At 41.4% G+C, this 19,443-nt stretch overlaps 1 protein-coding gene across 5 annotated transcripts in view; it reads right to left on the bottom strand.

Annotated features, from left to right (window-relative positions):
- dclk2a (doublecortin-like kinase 2a) overlaps positions 1-14,894 on the bottom strand; it is a 42,120-nt gene extending 27,226 nt beyond the window's left edge. For all 5 annotated transcript variants that reach the window (XR_006006713.1, XM_041933034.1, XM_041933035.1 and 2 more), the window contains exons 1-2: positions 14,023-14,894; positions 8,664-9,001 (exon numbers count right to left, since the gene is read on the bottom strand). Coding sequence is in view for 4 of the 5 variants with exons in the window: in XM_041933034.1 (XP_041788968.1) it covers positions 8,664-9,001; positions 14,023-14,428 (744 nt within the window). In the remaining variant the exon portion in view is untranslated. The remainder of the gene's footprint in view (positions 1-8,663; positions 9,002-14,022) is intronic.
- Between the last annotated feature and the right edge of the window lie 4,549 nt (positions 14,895-19,443).

Genomic DNA, 19,443 nt, shown 5'->3' with positions numbered 1-19,443 from the left:
TCTGCTCAGTTCCTGATAGCTTTCAGATATAAGCCTTCTTATGGCTTCACAAGCTTGGACAGGAACCACAAAAGACCATGAAAAATGTGGAATGATCCAAAAACACCTGTTTGGACCATTCCACAGGTAAACAGGTTGATTGGTAACAGGTGATTCACAAGCGAGGATGGAGCGAGGTTCACCACTTTGTGAACACGATTGTATAAAGGAGATTACTACATGGACTCAGGAACACTTAGTAAAATCATTCTCTGTAAACACAGTTTGTTTGGAAATGATTGCATTAGTTTCTTATTTATATCTTACTCAGCGTCCCAACTTTTTTGGAATCGGGGTTGTATTTGTGTTCTCCTGGGTAGCAAACGTCTGATAAGTAATCAGTAACTGCCCTTTAATTGATTACTTGGAAAGCACAGATATAAACTTGGGCTTTATTTACCTATTTATTTACCTCAGTGTTTTCTCGACACAAAAGTACATTTAATTGTATTTTCCAGTTACCTGAAAAAAGTGAAAGTTACAGAAACATTTCCTCAACTACTATAGTGCATGCTCACAGACAGTGGCATGTCATTACAAACATCACACGTGGATGTTGGTCTGCACTTTGCCATTTACTACACTGTCATCTGCAAAAAGCAACATACTGTACAGTGAGAAAGAAAAATTGTGCATTGTGCATTTTTCTGTGGAGTTTGGTGGGTGTAGTCCCAGTCTGCCTGTCTGCTGCCTCTCCCTACAACATGGCGTCAAATTCTTTCTGCCCTGATAAACTGCTGCAGTGCTGAGACCTGCGAGTGACCTTCAACTTTTGTTATGCACCCTGTATGAATGCAGAAGCACTGAAGCACTTTCCTTCACCAAAAAAAAAAAAAAAACACTGTCAAGACTGAGAGGTAAAGAAAGAAAAGTGGCTGAAACATCAAATCAAACCATCGGTTTGTTTTATCTAATTGAAACAGCATGAATTTCTTTCATAAAGCAACATTCCTTATGTAGGTTTTTTTTAAGACATGCAGTGGCTGCATCTTGAATTCATTATGAAGGAAACAATACATCCACTTAACTACTGCAAAAATGTAAACAAAAATAACATCTGAGCAGACTGTCCAATTATCAGTGCGCTGTTCCATTTCCTTACTGTAACAGTTTTCAGAGACGAGCATTTCAGCCTTTGCAGCTCAGCAGTCTAAATGGTCCAGGTCTGTTTCCAGCCCCTGGTTAATGGGCAGACTGACTGTCATCCTGATAACATCACTGAGTGAAAAGGATTGTGAAAGGCAAACGTACTACAGGATTTTCTGGCGAAGGGAGAAAAACAATGTTCAACTTCTCTAAACTTAAAGCCAGCGCAGAGGAGAGACCTAAGCTGTTTATGAAAAAAATCAATTGAACCAATGCACATACAGTACACCCTGACTATCTCTGTAACAAATGCAAGAATGCAAATAAATTCAGTAAGAAAGAAGCTCTTCTTCAAAACTCTTAATGAAAGATAGACATTCCTAATGGCACTGATTTGCATGTTTGCTGATTTGCTTGTATATTGTTTGCTACAGACAGGACAAGCAGAGATAAACACAATCTTATCCTTTATATTTATGCAGACTTTTAGACCTGACAGCTGAGACACGTGAACTGAATCCACAAAATGTCTGTTCAGGAGGCTACATGTAGGATAGTCGCCTACAAGACAATAAAAACAGCGTAGTAAGGATTAACACATTCTCGGATCAATGCATGTGTCGCTTTTGCATTCAAGTCATTTTTTGCCCTCGACCTTTGTGAATGTCAGATTAAATATAAAAATCGATCATTCATTCACACCACCCACTGAGTATTTATCCACGGAAAAACAGGATTTCCGCTTATCGCTATGTACCACATCGATCACTAATGTTTTAATAGCAGTACCACCCACTGAATCTTTTCTCACTTATGTGTCAGGGTCACAGGGGGCTGACAGCCTCAATGGGTAAAAAGCAGACAGAAACCCTGGAGTGCATCCAGTTTTTGTACTGGTGTAATAAGAAAGGTCACTAAATGGTCAATGATTTGTCCTCAATTATCTGTTTACTGACTCTCTTGATGGAGCAAACACTGGATTTAGATATGACTGAGGCATGTCTATGTGAACGTAGTGCTGCCACTCACAAACAGACCAGGTCTAATACAGCAGTTGACGTTGCAACTCTGTCTATATAAAACTATGAATGTGGCTAAAAACACATTTCCTAAACTTGCAAGGATTATGTAACTGAAGGGTGAATGTAAAATTGATTTTGTGTGTAATTATGGCAAACAGAAGTGGTTGTCAGCTGCTCTGCACAGTGGGATAAATAGTCGGGGCGGTGAGATGGGGGGAGAGGGAGCTGATGATTCAGCCTACAGTATCTCTCTGTAGCCGCCCTTTTCTCCTGCCCTTCACACCTTCTGTCTTTTATCAACACATTTCTGAGTTGACCACTCAGTTGCAGCCTATTGGTGGTGTACAGTACTGACATAGGGTAATCTACTGTAGCAGAGGAGTCAAGGACTGCTTGTTAGATGGTCGATCTATATCTATATCTATATCTATATCTATATCTTCAGAAACATATTCTGAACGCGGGTCTGTGTCTGACCATTATTGTAACTGTGCCAAACCAACAATCTGACATTCTCAGCCACCTCACGCCATGACTGGCCTGTGCAAAGGTAAAAAGGTTTGAACTTCTCTCTCTTCACTCTCCTTCTGTTTCATCACACAGACCCTCTCGTCTTTGCGACCATTTCTATGGTTCCCTTGAGTCTTTTCTAAATGATTTCTACATAAAAAAGACGACTGAGCAAGTACTGGGCCGCTAACTGTTCCCTGAAACTAATGAATGCACCGATTAAACAATAAAAAATGGAGAAATCTTATTTTCTGCCTGCCCAGTCAGCTTTGAGATGTAAAACAGGGTTTTCTTTCAATAGCAGCAGCTGATTCTGCTGGCCCTGATAACCAAGATCTACAATTAGCATTCAGTCTGAAGAGCAGCTTTGAATCGAGGAGGGAGAGAGTGGACAGAGATGTAGTTTGTAAGCACGTTCGCTCACGAGTGTATATCCCTGAACACACACACACACACACAAACACACACACCTGACAGCTGCACTTTAACCCTCCCTTCCAGCTTGTAGGTCTAATTATCCGGTGGTGGCCAGGGCCCTAGTGGGGGGCCTCTGAGTGCGTGTGTGTGTGTGTTTGTATCAGTGGGAGGGGGCTGCAGCGCCTGCAGACTGGGTGGCTGAGACCTGTGATTTGATTTTGGAGGAGCAGATGGCAGGATGCTGCTGGAAGGCATTTGGAGCGTGTGTGTGTGTGTGTGTGTGTGTTTATGGGTGTATGGTGAGTGAAGAGCCCCACTTTTGAGGAGTGAAAAGTAAAGCTTTTTATAGAATCTATGGGGCTTTGTTTAAAATGGTGTCAACATTTGATGCTCATAACTGCTAAAATATTTGACAATAGACAAACAAAGCACTGATACCTAAACCAAAGATAAACACTACTTTTGACAATAAAAACATTACAGAATGTCAAAGAGTAGAGTTGTGAACATTTGTGAATACATATGAAATTACATTACTTTACATTTTGTATTCCTATACCATTCCTTGGCGTCGGGGGTCAATACTCATTTACAGGCGGGGTGGAGATTATAGGCTAGCTACATTGTGTATTTCTGTATTCGGGGAAAACAGAGATTCATAAATCTGGCTTTCAATATAATGCACTGACATAGCCTCCTACTATAGCCTTATGATGCAATTAAATCAACAGCTCTAGAATACTTTCAACAAAAACTGCACATTATAAACTTCATGAAGGTCAGATTTATTGCAGAGCTAGTGTATTGAATTGCATTAGTTTTAGCTAGGTGCACCCAATAAACTGGCAACTAAATGTACAAACATTTTAAATGATGACAGCTGCAGAGGGATCAGACATCAAAGCCAGTCCCAACCAATAACAGACACGTGACATCTCTCAAAATTGCGGAACTAAGAGGGCAACGATTTCAGTTCACAGCGCACACTGTCCACAGTATGACCTCTTCACAGTTTAGCCAATCAGCACAGGAAAATGTGGAGCATCTGCTGCCATTCCTTGTTCTATACTGATGTAAGGTAATTTTATAATGCAATGACAACCAGGAGGCAGCAATTTTTTATACTTTAGATGGAGACCCCCTCGCCGCCAGTCCGGGTGCTGTATGCTAATTATACTCTGGAACATGAAATTGATATCAAATTGGTGGTTTGACGGCAAACAAGCTACCCAAAAGGCAGTGTTCTTTTAATAGGAGCTGTGAAATGCCTTCCTTCACAACAGCCAAGATATGCATGTCGTTTTTTCACACAAACACTGCCCCAGTCCTTTACACAAGGACACACATTCATGGGTTAGGGTGCATGTTGTTGCTGTCGAGTGAACCCATGCATCATCCTAATTGTGAAGCTACATAAACCATTTGGATAAGCAGAAAGGCACCATGTCAGTAGCTTGTTTAAATTTGAAGTTTTGGAGATTTTCACAGAATAGATACAATATGTGAAACAGCCTTTAATTTGTGTGGTTACCAGTGTGGCACCACTCTGGATGTGAAAAGAGGCTTATCAGAGTAGAGAGGCTCCATGACAGAGGGCTCCAAACACATCAAGCTTGTCAGATTACTGAGACATGTTTGGTCTGGGAGAGTGTTAGCTCCTCTTCAAGCAGAGGGGGGCAGAGGACAACAGAAAGTGAAAAGATTAAAGTTAATGCTTTTCCATTCAATTCTCCGAGTCATCAGTATTCAGAAAAAGATTATGTTGTTAGACTAAAGAATTTATTTGCACTTTAAAGAAAGCACTTACTGACTTTGACATTTAAACTGAACTGACTTTTATCATCATGGAGAGGATATTGTCAGGTGTCCAGCTCTGGTCTCAGGATCAGGTTACAGGCTTAATGGGTTAAACTTCTGAATTAGACTCTTAATTTAATTCGGAGACAGTCCTGTTGAAGCCAAGAAAGTAAGACGAATCTAATCTAAAGCGAGCAGCCCTTTTTTAAACAGTGAATCAGTCATTATGGCAAAAACACACTTTCTGTCTTTCCAATGTCTGGTTGCTGCTGCTGCTTCTTTGGGGTTGCTGCACTGGCAGATGGGACTAAAACACCAAATGCTGTTAGGTGATTACTAACAGCTGCTGAAAAGAATATTCTCACCTGTGATGAAGTCATTTGCTCCAAACTACCATAGCATTTTTAAGAGTGACTAACTACCAATTGGAGGTTGTACAACAGAGAACTCAATAAAATCATTGCAGGTTTAGATTTAGAGTTTCAGGTTACATGACAAAGCTGAAAATCTACAAACGTAATTTGATTTCTCAAAGACAGCCTAACCAAACTACACTGGTATTGTCCATAAAGACACCATTTAAATACAGGATGTTGGAAGAAATACGAGTGAAGCTCAATGCTTCCAGTTTGATGACTTTAAAACAATGCTTCCTTTGTCTGACTATGACTTCCTAAATATACAGAAACAACTGGAGTGCACTGTTCATTTAATGGTGGAGAACTTTACATGGATGGATAGATGGATGGATGGATTTCTGCTCTAGCAGAGAGAACAAATCATCTATCAAAGGAAGCTAAAAAAAAAAAAAAGACTGCTGTAACTAATGGCTCATGTGTTCATCAATAAAAACTGAGTATCTAAGGAAGCTACATGACACACTTGTCAGCATGACATCTGTAATGCATGATCCCAAAAGACTGTGTAGTACATGTCCTAAATCACAACTATAAATTATTAAAAACCGAAATAGCTACAAAGAAATAACTCACTGAATTCACTGCACTTTTAATATTGGTAAATGACATTAAGGCGGACTATTCACGCCTAATCATTATGAAAGAGCAAGTATCGATGGGGAAAATCCAACAGTCAATCAATGGTGTAACTTTATCACTCAACAAGTCAGGGACAGACTTAAATTCATAGGGATGGCCCATCTCTGCTGCAGTTGAGCCAAAAATACATCAAAATATAAGAGCGCAAATGTTGTTTCTCAACATTTTCCTGCAGGTCATTCATTACTCAGGTATCAGTATAATTGTATTTCTTTGCAGTGGTTAAATTAGGTTGCGGATGGACAGGTTCAAAGTAAACTCCACTGAAAGGCATTCCATCAGAGCAGATCTTTCATATCACTCAGGTTTTGGTTTCATCACTATCAAAACGCTAACTTCCAAGAGACTTTACAACCTATAACAAAATTACCGGTCTGGCAGACTTTAGCTGCATGGCTGAAAAACCCAGAAGGAGGTCAAAGGAAGGGAACTCCCTCTTAATCTGGCTATAATATGCCACCCTGTTCTCACTTCAAACAAAAACTGGATAGCTAGGAAGACAGGGTGGGCATCGTAAATGTACCACAAGCACCAGAGTTACTGTATTTAAATGCACCCCATTAAGTCTAATGCAACATTCCTCATGGCAATCCAGAGGGTGAAATGCCTGGAAAGAACAGCTGGTCTGCATGGCTGATCTACTTGGAATCTACTAAGAGATGGAAATAGAGACACATCAAGGCTTTATGTCACAGATATGGGACTGAGTTAATCACAGCAGAGAATCCATCAAGATTCTTACAAGAAGTATTCATGCGTGCAGCTGTGGACGATATATTTATGAGGAGATTGACATTATTTACCATCTGTGCAAAGCCATGTCTCCTCATCCGACCATATTTACTGTAAACAAAGAAGAAAACTTCTTGTTCTTGATAGGAACACACTGAATAGAGGAAACAGATCAGCAGGACAGCTAACTGTTGAGGGCTACTGGCATTTAGCAAAAGGCTTATTCATATGATCTCCACTTCACAATCACATTCCTGATCAGACATGAAATTACAGACTGAGATCATGCAAGTAAACAACATGATGCACTGTGTGCTGTTGTATAATTCTAACAAGTCATTAGAAACTGTGCTCCTGGACAGTGCTGGCTTGACAGAAAGGATGCTGGGCTGACCCTGTCAGAGGTGATCACTATTCTCATGAGTCATTTGTCTAGACTGTCAGGCCTAGAACGACTCCTGTCTGCTCACAGGAAGTAAACATCAGCTGGCTTTGCTGTCAGACCTGAAATTCTCAACCCAAACATTCGACGAGATGCCAAGGTTATAGCCTCATGTCAACAGTGCCCAATAATCAGGAAATTCTACTAATGATGAAATTAGTGTATTTCATCAATTATCATCATCTATCTGTAGAACTGTAAATAAAATGCATCTATATAGAGTTCCACAAAAGTTGCCATTTCTGCCTTTTTCACATGTTGTTGACATCCAAACCAAGTGCTTTCACTGTTACACTGACAGTAAACAGACAAACTAGCCCTGAAATCCACTGACTAAAACAGCGTGAACAGTTCCCTGAAATGTCTCACAGTGTGTCACAGTTACTGTAGCTGCAACTGAAGTAAAACAAATCACAACTCAATCAGGCCATTGGAGGCCAGCTGTCTGAGATATGAGAGCATCTTTAATTTTGACTGAACCTTTGAGTAGTACAGTCTTTCTTCTTTCCTTTGAACAATTGACCCAAACTTCAACTTTATTATTTAGTAATCTAGACAAACTCATTCATGTTGGTATTCCTCGTTCTTGCAACATATTTACACAACCCCAAACATTTAGTCTGTCATCACCCTGGGGTCTGTTTTATGTCTTGAATTAAACTGCTGAAATCATATTAATCTATCTCTGCACTTTATCGCTGCACTCTGCAAGTTTTTTAAATATGATTGTGTTTGACCCAAAGGCATTATGCAGACATCTTAACTGCATTTCAGCCTCACACATGCTGTAACGTGACCAAGCTTATTTTTGTAGACTTGCTTTTTTGTGATATTTTTTTCCTCACATTCTTCAAAATCCCATTTCTCTAAACCACTTTAACCATTGAAGTTAAATAATTCTGTGAGGCGAGAGTTAAAACAATATAATTAATAATAATAATCTTCTAAGACTTCTCCCAGATGAGACGCTGTCATATAAATCTTTTTGATTAGGAGCACCATGTGCTCAAGCTCACTTCGTCTCATAACACCAGGGACCTTCAATGAGATTTTCAGATGGAAACATTACTATATATGTGTCCCAGATGGATAGGATTATAGCAAAAACAGTCTCACGTGGCTTAATAAGGGTGTATGAGTTACGGAGGAGACTATTCTGATGGATATGGCAAAAGGCCTGTACTCTAAAGTGTATTCATTAGTGCCTTGTTGAAATAATTGTGGCGTGTAATTATGTATGGATGATTAAATGGGGTGTAATTACCTAGACTGCTGACACAGCTGAAGCCTATAAATCACAGCAGTTTTTGGAGATAAAGCCTTTGGCTAAAAAGCTCAGCCTAGCAGTTCCATCTGGTTTTCATGTGCACATCATCCAATCTCATCTTGCTGAGAACAATACAGTTAACTCCTTCCAACTGTCAGATATGTTGCATGTATGTCATTTTGGTCAACGAGCCTGTGCATATTGGCAGGAACATGAAAACCGTCTTTCACTGGTTTTGTAGGAGTCTGCTTGGTCCTTAGAACTAAAACCTGCATGTATCGTGACAGACTCACCTGCTTGCCCTCCAAAGTGTACAGTCTCCTCACAGCTCCAGAGTCCAGCTTGATCGCATCCGTGATGTCAGTGAGCACCTGCTCGAAGGAGTGCGCCGTCTTCTTATTGAGCAGTATCCGTACTGCCTTGCGGGGTTTGACTCCGCTGCGGATGACTGTGACTAGCTTGGGCTTGATGAAGTCCTTGGACTCACGGTGCAGCTCACTCCTCAGCGGGATGAGAGAGGACAGAGAGCGCGATGTGCTGGTCTTGCTGCCCACTGACCAGTTGGGGTTGACGTTTTTGGTGTAGTCCACCCGCCGGAAGGGCTCATTTGAAGCACAAACATAACTCTCGCCTGGAGAGAAATAAGTTGGTAGAGGTGACAGTCAAAACAAAAATCTCTTGCAAACTGTATCCACATGTGAGAAATTCTAACAGATATTTAGAATGAAGCACACCCTGCACCATAGAATATTACTTCCACATAAGGCAAACAAAGAGTTAACATTCCTCAGTTGAAACAAAAAGGCGCGTTGAGAGGCCAGGCCATAACACTGCCCTCTCTCCTTTTCAGCTGTTGAGCTGCTGCATTGGCCTTCCTCCAAAGCAAAGCATTTTGTTTTATCTGACAGCATTCCATTCCAACAGTTAACACGCAAATGTTTCCCCCAAAGTCATGTGATAAGTACAGGGGCTTGGCCGGTAAATGAAAACCACAGCAAGAATGTCTGGTGAATGTTGTGAAGGCTGAGCGTTGGATGAGAAACTCAAGAGAGAAAGCGACATACATTCTTTTCATGCTCATTCATCACAGAAGCATGCGTCCAGAAACACGTTGAGAATCATGTTATAAAGTTTACGGGCTGTCAGTTCTGTTCTAGCAAACACCCACTGTCTGTCGGTGATGATATCTACGGGGCTAGAGGAAAAACATCTTCACGAATCTGTTGGTAAACAGTTAATTTTACTGACTGAGAATCAAATCCAATCCATGAAATTTTGTCATCTGATGTGTGTCAGGATAAAAGAATCGAGCTGCAGTGTAAGAAGGCCATATGAGACGGTGTGTCCCACGATGCCCGGTTTTATTAAGCTTGCAATTAACCAAAGGCTAATTAAAAGGCTAGGGCACAGCTGGGGGGACAGAGCTATGGCTGGAAAACTAAAACAAAACATAACCGGAGCTGTCATTTATCTGGAAGACAATGGCAGAACCCTGAAATGCACTCAGATGGTGACTGGCGACAAGTCTATTCCCTGAGGTGCAGGGATCTCAGGTGCAACATCCCTCGGTGACGTGAGGGGAGTCCCAGCCACCCGTCACTGGCTGCTGTCCTCATGTGGACGACAGATGAGGTCAACCTTAACAGAGCTGTCTAACCAGTCCGGCAGCTTTTACTGCAGTGGTCACACAGCTGTCACCAATCCAAAACCTGAGCGACGGCAGTAAATGTGAATCATAAAACAGTGTTAATTTTGAGGCAATATAAAACCTATCATCACCAAAACAATGAAGTGAGCCCATGGTCCAATGACTTTTTGTGCATGTACAGTCTAGTTTTTTGCTGACATAACGTTGAACACTGTAGTAAAATGAATTGGACCAGTATGACCAGCACACTATTAGTTTTAGACATAAGTTATCCTATAGGAATGTGAAATGTTTAATGGTCTTAAACTGCCTGTAAGTAAAATTTTTACAAAAATTGTCAAATTTGTCAATATCCTGTTTGTTCTCCATCCAAGAAGCCTCTTCTAATGCTACAGAATATAGAGGCCTTCTATCATCAAGATACAAGTTCATCTATCCATCAAGCATACACTCACGATGCAGCTGAGTGTTAGCCTGGAGCCATATCCAAATTAGCCACAACAAATTAGACATTTAAAAATATTCATGAATGAAAGGCTTGTAAAACTGAATCATTGATCAGATAACTGAAATCAAAATGGTTTAATGCTGAAATTCTGAAGGGAATAATACATTTGGGTAATTCACTAGATTGGAACAAATACATAAAAACAGTGCGGTTATAAAAACAATGAAAACCTGACTTTTATTTTGGGTGAGTATTTTCTTTGTAAAATTTGGTATTAATTCAGCCTCAAGAGTTCAATCGTCAGCTAGCCCTGGAGGCTATATTACTGCGATACTCATATAAAAGCAAGGACATCAGCAATATTGATTCTGGCCATTAGTGGCAGCACTGAGAACAATGTTTGAACAGCCTGGGTAATAAACTGGGGGCGTGGAGTTTGAAAGGTGTGGCCATTTACTGGGCAGAGTGGGTCAAATGAAATGATACGCAAATGGGTGCATTATGGGAAATTCCGGATCCAGTGTTTTTGAACCTCCACTCATACTGTCTCCTGTGAGTCCCCCAATTAATGAAAGTGCAACACTACTGTAAAGCACTGGAGCTCATCTCTAATGGCATTCTTCCCTGAAAAAACTTCATAAGCAATGAAATCCAGAAACAGAGGATTTGACTTTGCTGGGTCAGGGCCCTTCAGCCAACCAGTTGTCATTCACATTGATGCTGAGTACATCATGAACAACAAAGCTTTAAAAAAACACAACATATCTGATGTTGTTATGCCTTCATATATTTGTCCACTCTCAGGCTTAATTTCACCAGTTGCTGCTAATAAACCCCTTGGCTGGCACACTTGCTATTGACGAACACTAGAATTCCTGTGTCACCATGTTATGTACCCCAACACATCCACATAGTAAACTACAAAGCTCTTTCTGAGCCGTTCAGGATCTGCTTCCTCTCTGTGCAGTTTTTTCCCCAAACACGAGTCGAACCACTTTAGTTTTTAAAAGTCTCTGCACTTTTATCACCTCTACCTGAATCTGTCTGGTGTGGAGTTTAGTTTCACTGCTCTGTTCCTGTTTGCACTTTCAGTTATCAGGCTAATTCACTGTTTACTGATGCTTTCAGCCATTTTGAATCTGTGTTAAGTTGCTGCAGTTGCAAGCCTCACATTAAAAGCTTTCCACTGATGAACCGGCGGGATGCTTTTATTGTGAAGAAACTATGGGAAAGTAAATGTGTTTGTCACAGAGTTAGCAGAGCTTCATTAGTGCTGCTATTCTTCAATTAAAACAAGTCCAATCAACCAGAAAGGGACACAGTCTGCACTTTTTGGTTAACTGAACAGTATGAAATATTGCAAGGAGGAATAGTCCACACAGAGAAGGGCTGCAGGCGACACGCTCATCAAGGTTAACATCTTTACCTTGCTGTGCATTGCAATAACAGTCGCAACTGGGGCCCGTGAATGGCATGGCTTGGCACAACTACCTCCCCCACTATGGAAAAACCTTACAAGTTGAATGGTTGGATCAGTAATCCCATCCTGCCGTAAGGGGCACATATGTGAATGGTGCTCATTGGGTTTCCAGACAAAAGAGCCCCAGCAGGCTTCAATCAATGGAAGCAGACTGCTGAGCTGTGCAGTAATGTTCCCTCTCTCTGTCCATTAGATGGGTGAGTAAACGAGGAGGAGACACTGGTTCTCGGCCCACCCGCAGTACATCTCACATCTGAGGTTTTTAGAAATCAGCCTGAGATATCTGCCTTTACCATGATACAATTGGGATGAATGCAATTGCGATAGAGGTGCTCACACTATCATAAAAAATCTAATTGTCAGCATTAAACAATCAAAACTCAATCAATAAAAAAATGGTAATTCCAATAACTTGAATATGATATTAACGCAGCATCAGCTGCAGAGATCTCAAATTTAGATAACAAAAAGGACTGATTTTGTGATTTTTTTTGTCATTTGAATGAATTGGCCTTTTAAAAAATGAAAAAATGGCTAACTAAATGAGTCATTGAAGCATCACTCACACTCTGGACACAACTAATGATTTTTAAATATATGCCAAGGATCCTCATTCAGCAACAATGTCCTGAACGTGTAAGTGCAGATGTGCAGCGGCAGAGTGCGATAGTACGATATCCAATGCACCAAAACAGCTTTTGCTCAAACTGCCAAACTAGTGATGCTACAGAATTCAGATCAGGCGCTGGCCTAAATCTTCCCCGGTCACTCAGGGGATGGGGCATGGAAAATGAGCATAGCACAGAGTCTAAAGTTTTAGGAGGATGTGAGATGAAAATAGACCAGTAGCTATATGAGAATAATGACTGCAGTGTGAGGTCAGTGGATCCTGAGTGTGTGGCAGAGCCGTAACCTCTCATGTTGAAAGAGGATTGCAGACAGGTCACAGTGCAGACCGACACACACCAGGGCTGAACATGAAGATTAACTTATTACTGAGAGGTCACTGTCCCTGCAGGGTGAATAACGCTGCAGGGAAGTGAAAGGGTAGGAGAAGACTGTGCCCCATTTGTGTCTGCAGGGTACGACTGCCTTTGACACAGTGTTCTCAAACTTTTTTTCAAAAACAGCAGAGTAAACCCAGCTAAATTTGTTCAGGGACTGTGAAATGACTGAACTCACCCTATAGCTGGGACTGCAGGAGATATTCAATAGTAGCTATTTTTTCTCCTTGTAGCTCCTCATATTTGTTTCCAAACTTTTACTACATTTATTTAAACCCATCATTTATTGAAATCCACCCCTATAGTGCAAGCAATGAACAGATACTGGATGGGGGAGGGAAACTGTCAAGCCCCAAGGGTGAGATCATTTTAAAAGACTTTCACAGCCAATGGACCACATTCATCACACGTTCATCCTCACGCAGGTTTGCACTCAGAGGTACACAAAGCACCTTCAGGCCCACACAAACTCAGCTCACAAACACTAAAGAGGGGAGAGAGTGAAAAACTGAGTCCATCATGGGATACTGATGCACATTAGCAGAAGCCTGTGTGGAAGTAAAGCTGCACTGAGGGGGGGTCTGCTTGGCTGCCTGCACGGCACTGGGTCAAACATGTCAGAACGGTTATGTCAATGATGCAAATGATGTGAGTGATGCAAGGGAAGCTCTGCATTACTCTCTAGAGATAAACGGATAGATTGAAGTAGATCTCTGCATAAAAGGTGCACTGGTCCCACATCAACCTGAAGTCTGGCTGACAGAACTTTCCTGATCAACAGCATAGATGTTAAATACACAAAGAGCATCAAGGGCCTTTAGGGGCAAGCCTTTAAAATGCGAATATGTTCTGAGTGACCTTTTAAACTTCTGGTATAATTTGCCTGAGGCTGTAGTATTGTATATTTACATGGACCATTTAGCCAATGCTCAAGGCAAAACCTCGCTTTCATAAAAATCTATTACATGTCTGAATCAATGTACATTATCCAACAGCAATATCATCAAGTATTGAGCCTCTTTCATGGACTGTGGTCACATGAGGTGCTTGTTACATCCATTATCACCCTTACCCTCCACTAAGTCATCCAGGCTGGTGATCTTCCTGCCTCCATCCAACGCGTATAACGTCCGGACTCCTTGCGGAAGGTTGACGTTGTCGGACAGGGACCGCGTGAGCTCCATGAGCAGAGCATCCAGAGACCTGAAGCGGTCGTTCGACACAGCATACACCAAGCCTTTAAAGTATTTGTCTCCATTGCGGTAAAAACGCACTTTCCGGGCTTTTTTCTCGGACGTGAGAGACTGGAGAGTGCGTGTGCGGTAAAAACTACAGTGCGCACTGTGCGCCGGGCTGGGGACCAGACCGTTGCCTCTGGAGCCTGACTGGGATCCGGAGACCGAGTTGGTCCTCGGTGTCCTGTGCGGCTTCTCCCGCTCCTCAAAGTGTTCAAATTCAATACTTCTGCTCAGCGACATGCTGTCTGCCTCCTTCTCTTCCCGTTTTAAAAGAAATCCCAAACAGAAAAGAGCAACTTTTATCCAGAGAGCGCTGCAGGATCGATGCGTCCGCAGCCGGAGGACGGAGGACAACACGTGTGCGTCTCCAGCCTCTGCTCCCGGTCCAGTGTGGCGGCTTGCTGCACCGGCTGCTCGCTACACGTCTAAACGCTCACACAGCTCCCAAAACAAGGAGCAAGTCGAGAAATAATCTTGAAGTCCACAGAAACCGAACCCCGTCCCGACTGATCCGATCAACTGATTTGTCTACCTCCACAAACACAGCGGGGGGAGTGATTCAAACGCCGACTCGGGTTTATCCGGTTGAAAACGTGTCGGATAATGAGCAGCTGTGTTTGACAGACATCGCAGAGGACCTGCCGCTGGCTTTCAAACAGCGAAGAAATTTCACCAAACTTCGGCGCAAGGCACCAAACACCGCAAGCCGCCCCCTCCTTCACTCTCCGGGACTGGTCGGTCGCTCAAGCTGTCAAATCAGTGGATAATGAGAGAGGGGGAAGACCTCCCCACCTCAGGGTCCTAATGCTCTATTGTTCTGATAATATATTCCGCACCTGTACACTATGAAGTTTACGCTCATCTTCAATAAACTAAAACATGCTCAACTGTAAAAATACCTCAGAAACCTTTTGAAAGGATACGATGCACACTTGTAGTTTGTAAATTCTGGGTCGACAAAGCAAAGGCCAGAAATAACAAGAGAAATTAGCTATAGTCATACTACAAGTGACAAATGAAATATGGCAATATTTTCTTTATAGATATTTATAGATTTTATTTATATCCATTATAGCCTATATGATCGCTATATAATAACAATACCAAATCGGCCTGTTGCTAATAGTCATGTTTATTTGTCCTGTGTGTAGGTGCACCTCTGTGCAGCTAGCTAAATACACATCCAATAAAGGTTGAAGTCACGAAGTTGGCCTTTTAAAAGAGTAGGTAACTAGTCAACAAATTGATTGATTACTTAGGGAAAAAATATAGTTTGACCAAAGGTGTTGTAAAAACGAGAAGTACAGCCAGAAGGAAGCTAGATTGTTTAGCTAGTTTCATTGTCCCTCATGCCAAGAAAGAACTAAGTTATTATCAGTGAAAGATTAACACTGGTCCCTGAAATGAAGTGCAACACAGTATTTAGTATAGTAAACATACACACGAGCATGAGTACCGTAAAAAACAAACAAACGAACAAGAAACGTTAAATAGATAAATGCTAACAGTTAGCTTAACAGCTATTTAGCTTAACTGTTAAGCTAACCGCTACATAATGCATTAGCAACTCTAGTTGCTAGTTGAAAGTTGACATGCCTAGCTTGGTCAGCAGTTAACTGATCACAGAAAACGACATGAACAAATCAATAATCAGAAACAGATGTAAAGAAAGAAACTACTCACAGATAAAGCTGTAGATAAAAGATGTTTGTACATTTGATTGGAGACAAAGCGGACACAATGGTGGCAGTAAGACTGTCAGTTAGCTTAACTGCAAGTGCTACACAAGCGTTTCAGTGGTGGTTACTATTAGCAACAGAAGGTTCAACTGAAACCAGCTGCCAGTGATGGAATATTTCAACTACAATGAACCAAGTAAACTACAGAAAATGTCCATATTTAAAGAAACATTTGTCACAGTAAGCCTACATAACCACAAAGTTCTTTTTTTATATATAATTTAGAAATGGCCAAAATGGATAAATTCTTTAATGATTAATTTTTATAAATCATTGATTTATTCTTTTGTATGCTATGAGCCTGTTTGATATCCTCACCAGCTAAAGAAGATTTTGCACCCTACACTTAAACTGGCTTTTGAACTGTCAGCTGATAAGACAGATGAGGGACTGATGGGTTGCTACAGTGAGGGATTTATTGATCCATACATAGGCTACAGATCTATACATAGACGACAGGCAATAGACACACACACAGTAATTTATATGAATATAGCCTATAGATTACTGTGTATAATCTATTTGCTATATTCCCTTTATATAGCATATAGACTTTATTGGTCTCCAGCGTTGGATCAACAACGTCTTATCTTATATACAGATGCATACATCGATAGACTGTTATGTTTGTCTCTTAGGACGTGAATGCAGTAAGTCTGTGGTGCAGGGTGCAGCAAATACAGAGATGGACTTGATGTCTGCCAAATAGTGAGCCTGGATTATACAGAGCAATGCCAGTTTTACTCACCACCTGGTGGGTTCCTCACCACCATTCCCTGCCAGGCTCTTACCTTCCTGCGTCACCACCTGGCACAGCACAGCACGGACCTGGGCCACACTGTCACTGCAGCTCATCAAAAAGCAGGGCAAACAGTAGTATGGGCAGACTGGGGATGAGTTAACCCACTTTTCAACTACAGTAGCCTAATTCCTGAAGCCAGTGCAACAGAAACTAATAAGTCTTGTCACACTTTATAAGCACTAAGGGACAAGATACTTTTTATAGGCCAATCAGTAACTGTTCCACCATAAAATTAAAAAAAGTATATTAGATGACACACAAGCCACTTTTTTTTCACATCATGACTAATGCAAATTATCCTTTAACAACCTCAGAAACAAACAATGCTAACTCTTTCGGAGATGTCTTGTGTTAGTTCATTTTTTCTTCTTCACTTGGATCCAAATTTGCTTCCAATAAGTGTTTGCTGGTGTTTCTGAGGTCCACACAAACTAATAATAATAGAATTAATTTCAGTGTACAATCACCCTAAAAGAACAAAAAGTCAGCATAAAGAAGAATATCACTTGTGTCAGAAAATAAAAGAAATTTGTTTCTGAACATTAAAAGGTGTGTCAGTGTAAGAGAGATACCAGGTTGCGTTGTGGTATTTTGGTGGTGAGGTGTGTTATCACACATTGTGTGTTTGAGGAAGGAAATTAGATTCTGAGTGAATAGAAACTAAATAATGTAAGTGACCTCATCTGTCCACTGGCCAAGGCTTTATAAATCTATTCATTCTTTTTCTTTTGAATTCAAATCTATATAAATACGGCCGCTGAGTTTCCACCAGCGTCGCAGGAATTCTTCAAATTAAAAGGCAGCCGTGCAGGATGTAGTGTTTGAGCAGCCTTTGAGGAAGGAAGTCACTTAGCAGGAAGCAAATAGGAGTACTCTTCCCCCGGCAGAGGGAAATCCTGTACAGAATGACAAAGCAGAAAATCCCTCAGTAACAAGAATCCCTCTCTCTAAAATAAAAATAACAATCAGGTGGCCGATAAGGCTTAAGCCTCCTCTGACTGTTTCTTCTGGGACTATTGCTAAGCTACTAATATAATGCAGTTTATGAAGGATTTGGGGAATAATTCTCCTCAGGCATTTGTATGAAAATCACTTAGCAAAACAATCCACTCTTAAGGAAACAATGCAAAGCATGTGATCAGTTGCAAAGCTCTGCTAGTTTCAGGAAATCACATGAATTTGAATATGAATATCCTATAAGCTACTCATATTCAGGACTGAAGGTACAATGTTTTCACTCAGGCACTGCTTGTGAATGAGACATTAATTTTACCTCACGTGTTAACATATTACTGCATTTAATGAGTCATATATGCAAACAAAATTCCAAATGTGCTATACATTACAGGCCTTAGCTCCAGCGTGTGTGGGTGAGTGTGTTATTTTCATGGCAGGCACCAGGTGCTACAACCCTTGCTCAATTTCAGATTAATGTGTCAGTAAAACTGAGGATGTGGATTTGGGGTCAAAGGTCAAGAGAGAGGAAACGCAGTGGTTGAAGAAGGGTCAGTGTTTCACAGTCCTAAACCATATCACAGGCATCACAGCCACAGCTGCAGCGGACATTTTAAACCCCAGTGTGTCCCTCAATGTTTAAAGATAAAATCTGACAGAAGATAGTTATAGTCAATACAAGACCCCCAGCATACATTTGCTGTAGTGATTTAGCTAATTAATAAGTATAAGTACATTAATTAGCATTGAAATCCAGAGATGGCTGTTTTGTTTCATGAGGTCAAAGTAAAATAAATTTCTGTCTGGTCCAGTGGAGATGAAACAGAAAAAAAAAAATACTCCAACGCCCTCTAGTGTTCAAAGGTGACAAAACGTTTACCTGCTGGTGTTCGTCACACAGCACAGAGAAGAAAAAATATTGTACTTTAATGATACTTTTTGCTGTTTTAGCCTTCAAGTATACTTACGTGTACTTAAGTAATCCTTGAGTACTGCTTGTTGAGCTCCCGCCATCTTACACTCACTTGTGATTGAGACCCTGAAATACTCCATCACGTGGGACAGGAACTCGTGCCAAACCCAAAGACCACGGCAGAGTATGCAAGTATGTATGGCCTTAGTTGGGTGGGGTGTTGGCTCGATTCTTAGCTGCTTCACAATTGGCTGTAAACTGACAACAAAACTGCAGCATTGGCTAAAAGCAGACACGCAACCCTGAGTTCAGTCTTACAAGACTGAATGGCTCATACCACGACTCAGAGCAGCCACCCCTGCAGTGGCTTGTCCAAGACGTGTGGCTGCAGATCTGATCATACAACTGCAAAGCTGATCATTGATTTTTGGTGTTCTGGTGTTAGGAAGTGTCATCAAGGGCCTTAACTTCCAACACAAGTTCACGACTAGCACAGAGGTCCTAGAATAAAACACTCCTTCCTCATTCCTCCCAGTCGTCCTCCTCCTAAGTTTCTTTGTCAACTTGTTGCCCACATGAGTGCTGAAGTCCCTCAGCAAGACTGTGGAGTCCCCAAGCAGTACGTTCCCATCTTTGCGTGCCTGGGCCTGGCTCTGGAAGCGGCCCCCCGTATGCCCAATCCTGGCAACGTTGCTATTTTCTGAAGACACTGTCCTGTTAGTCTGGCCCCTCACCTGGGACCAGTTTGCCTTGCGAGACTCTGTGACAAGCTGTTGCCTCTGACAACACAGCTCCCAGGATCATACCAGGGGCATGAAACCTCTTCAATATAATAAGGTCTCAGAGG

The sequence above is a fragment of the Chelmon rostratus genome, chromosome 3 (assembly GCF_017976325.1).
Source record: "Chelmon rostratus isolate fCheRos1 chromosome 3, fCheRos1.pri, whole genome shotgun sequence".
NCBI classification, from domain to species: Eukaryota; Metazoa; Chordata; class Actinopteri; order Chaetodontiformes; family Chaetodontidae; genus Chelmon; species Chelmon rostratus.
The sequence above is the reverse complement of the archived record's forward strand: the minus strand, read 5'-3'. Positions and strand labels throughout refer to the sequence as shown.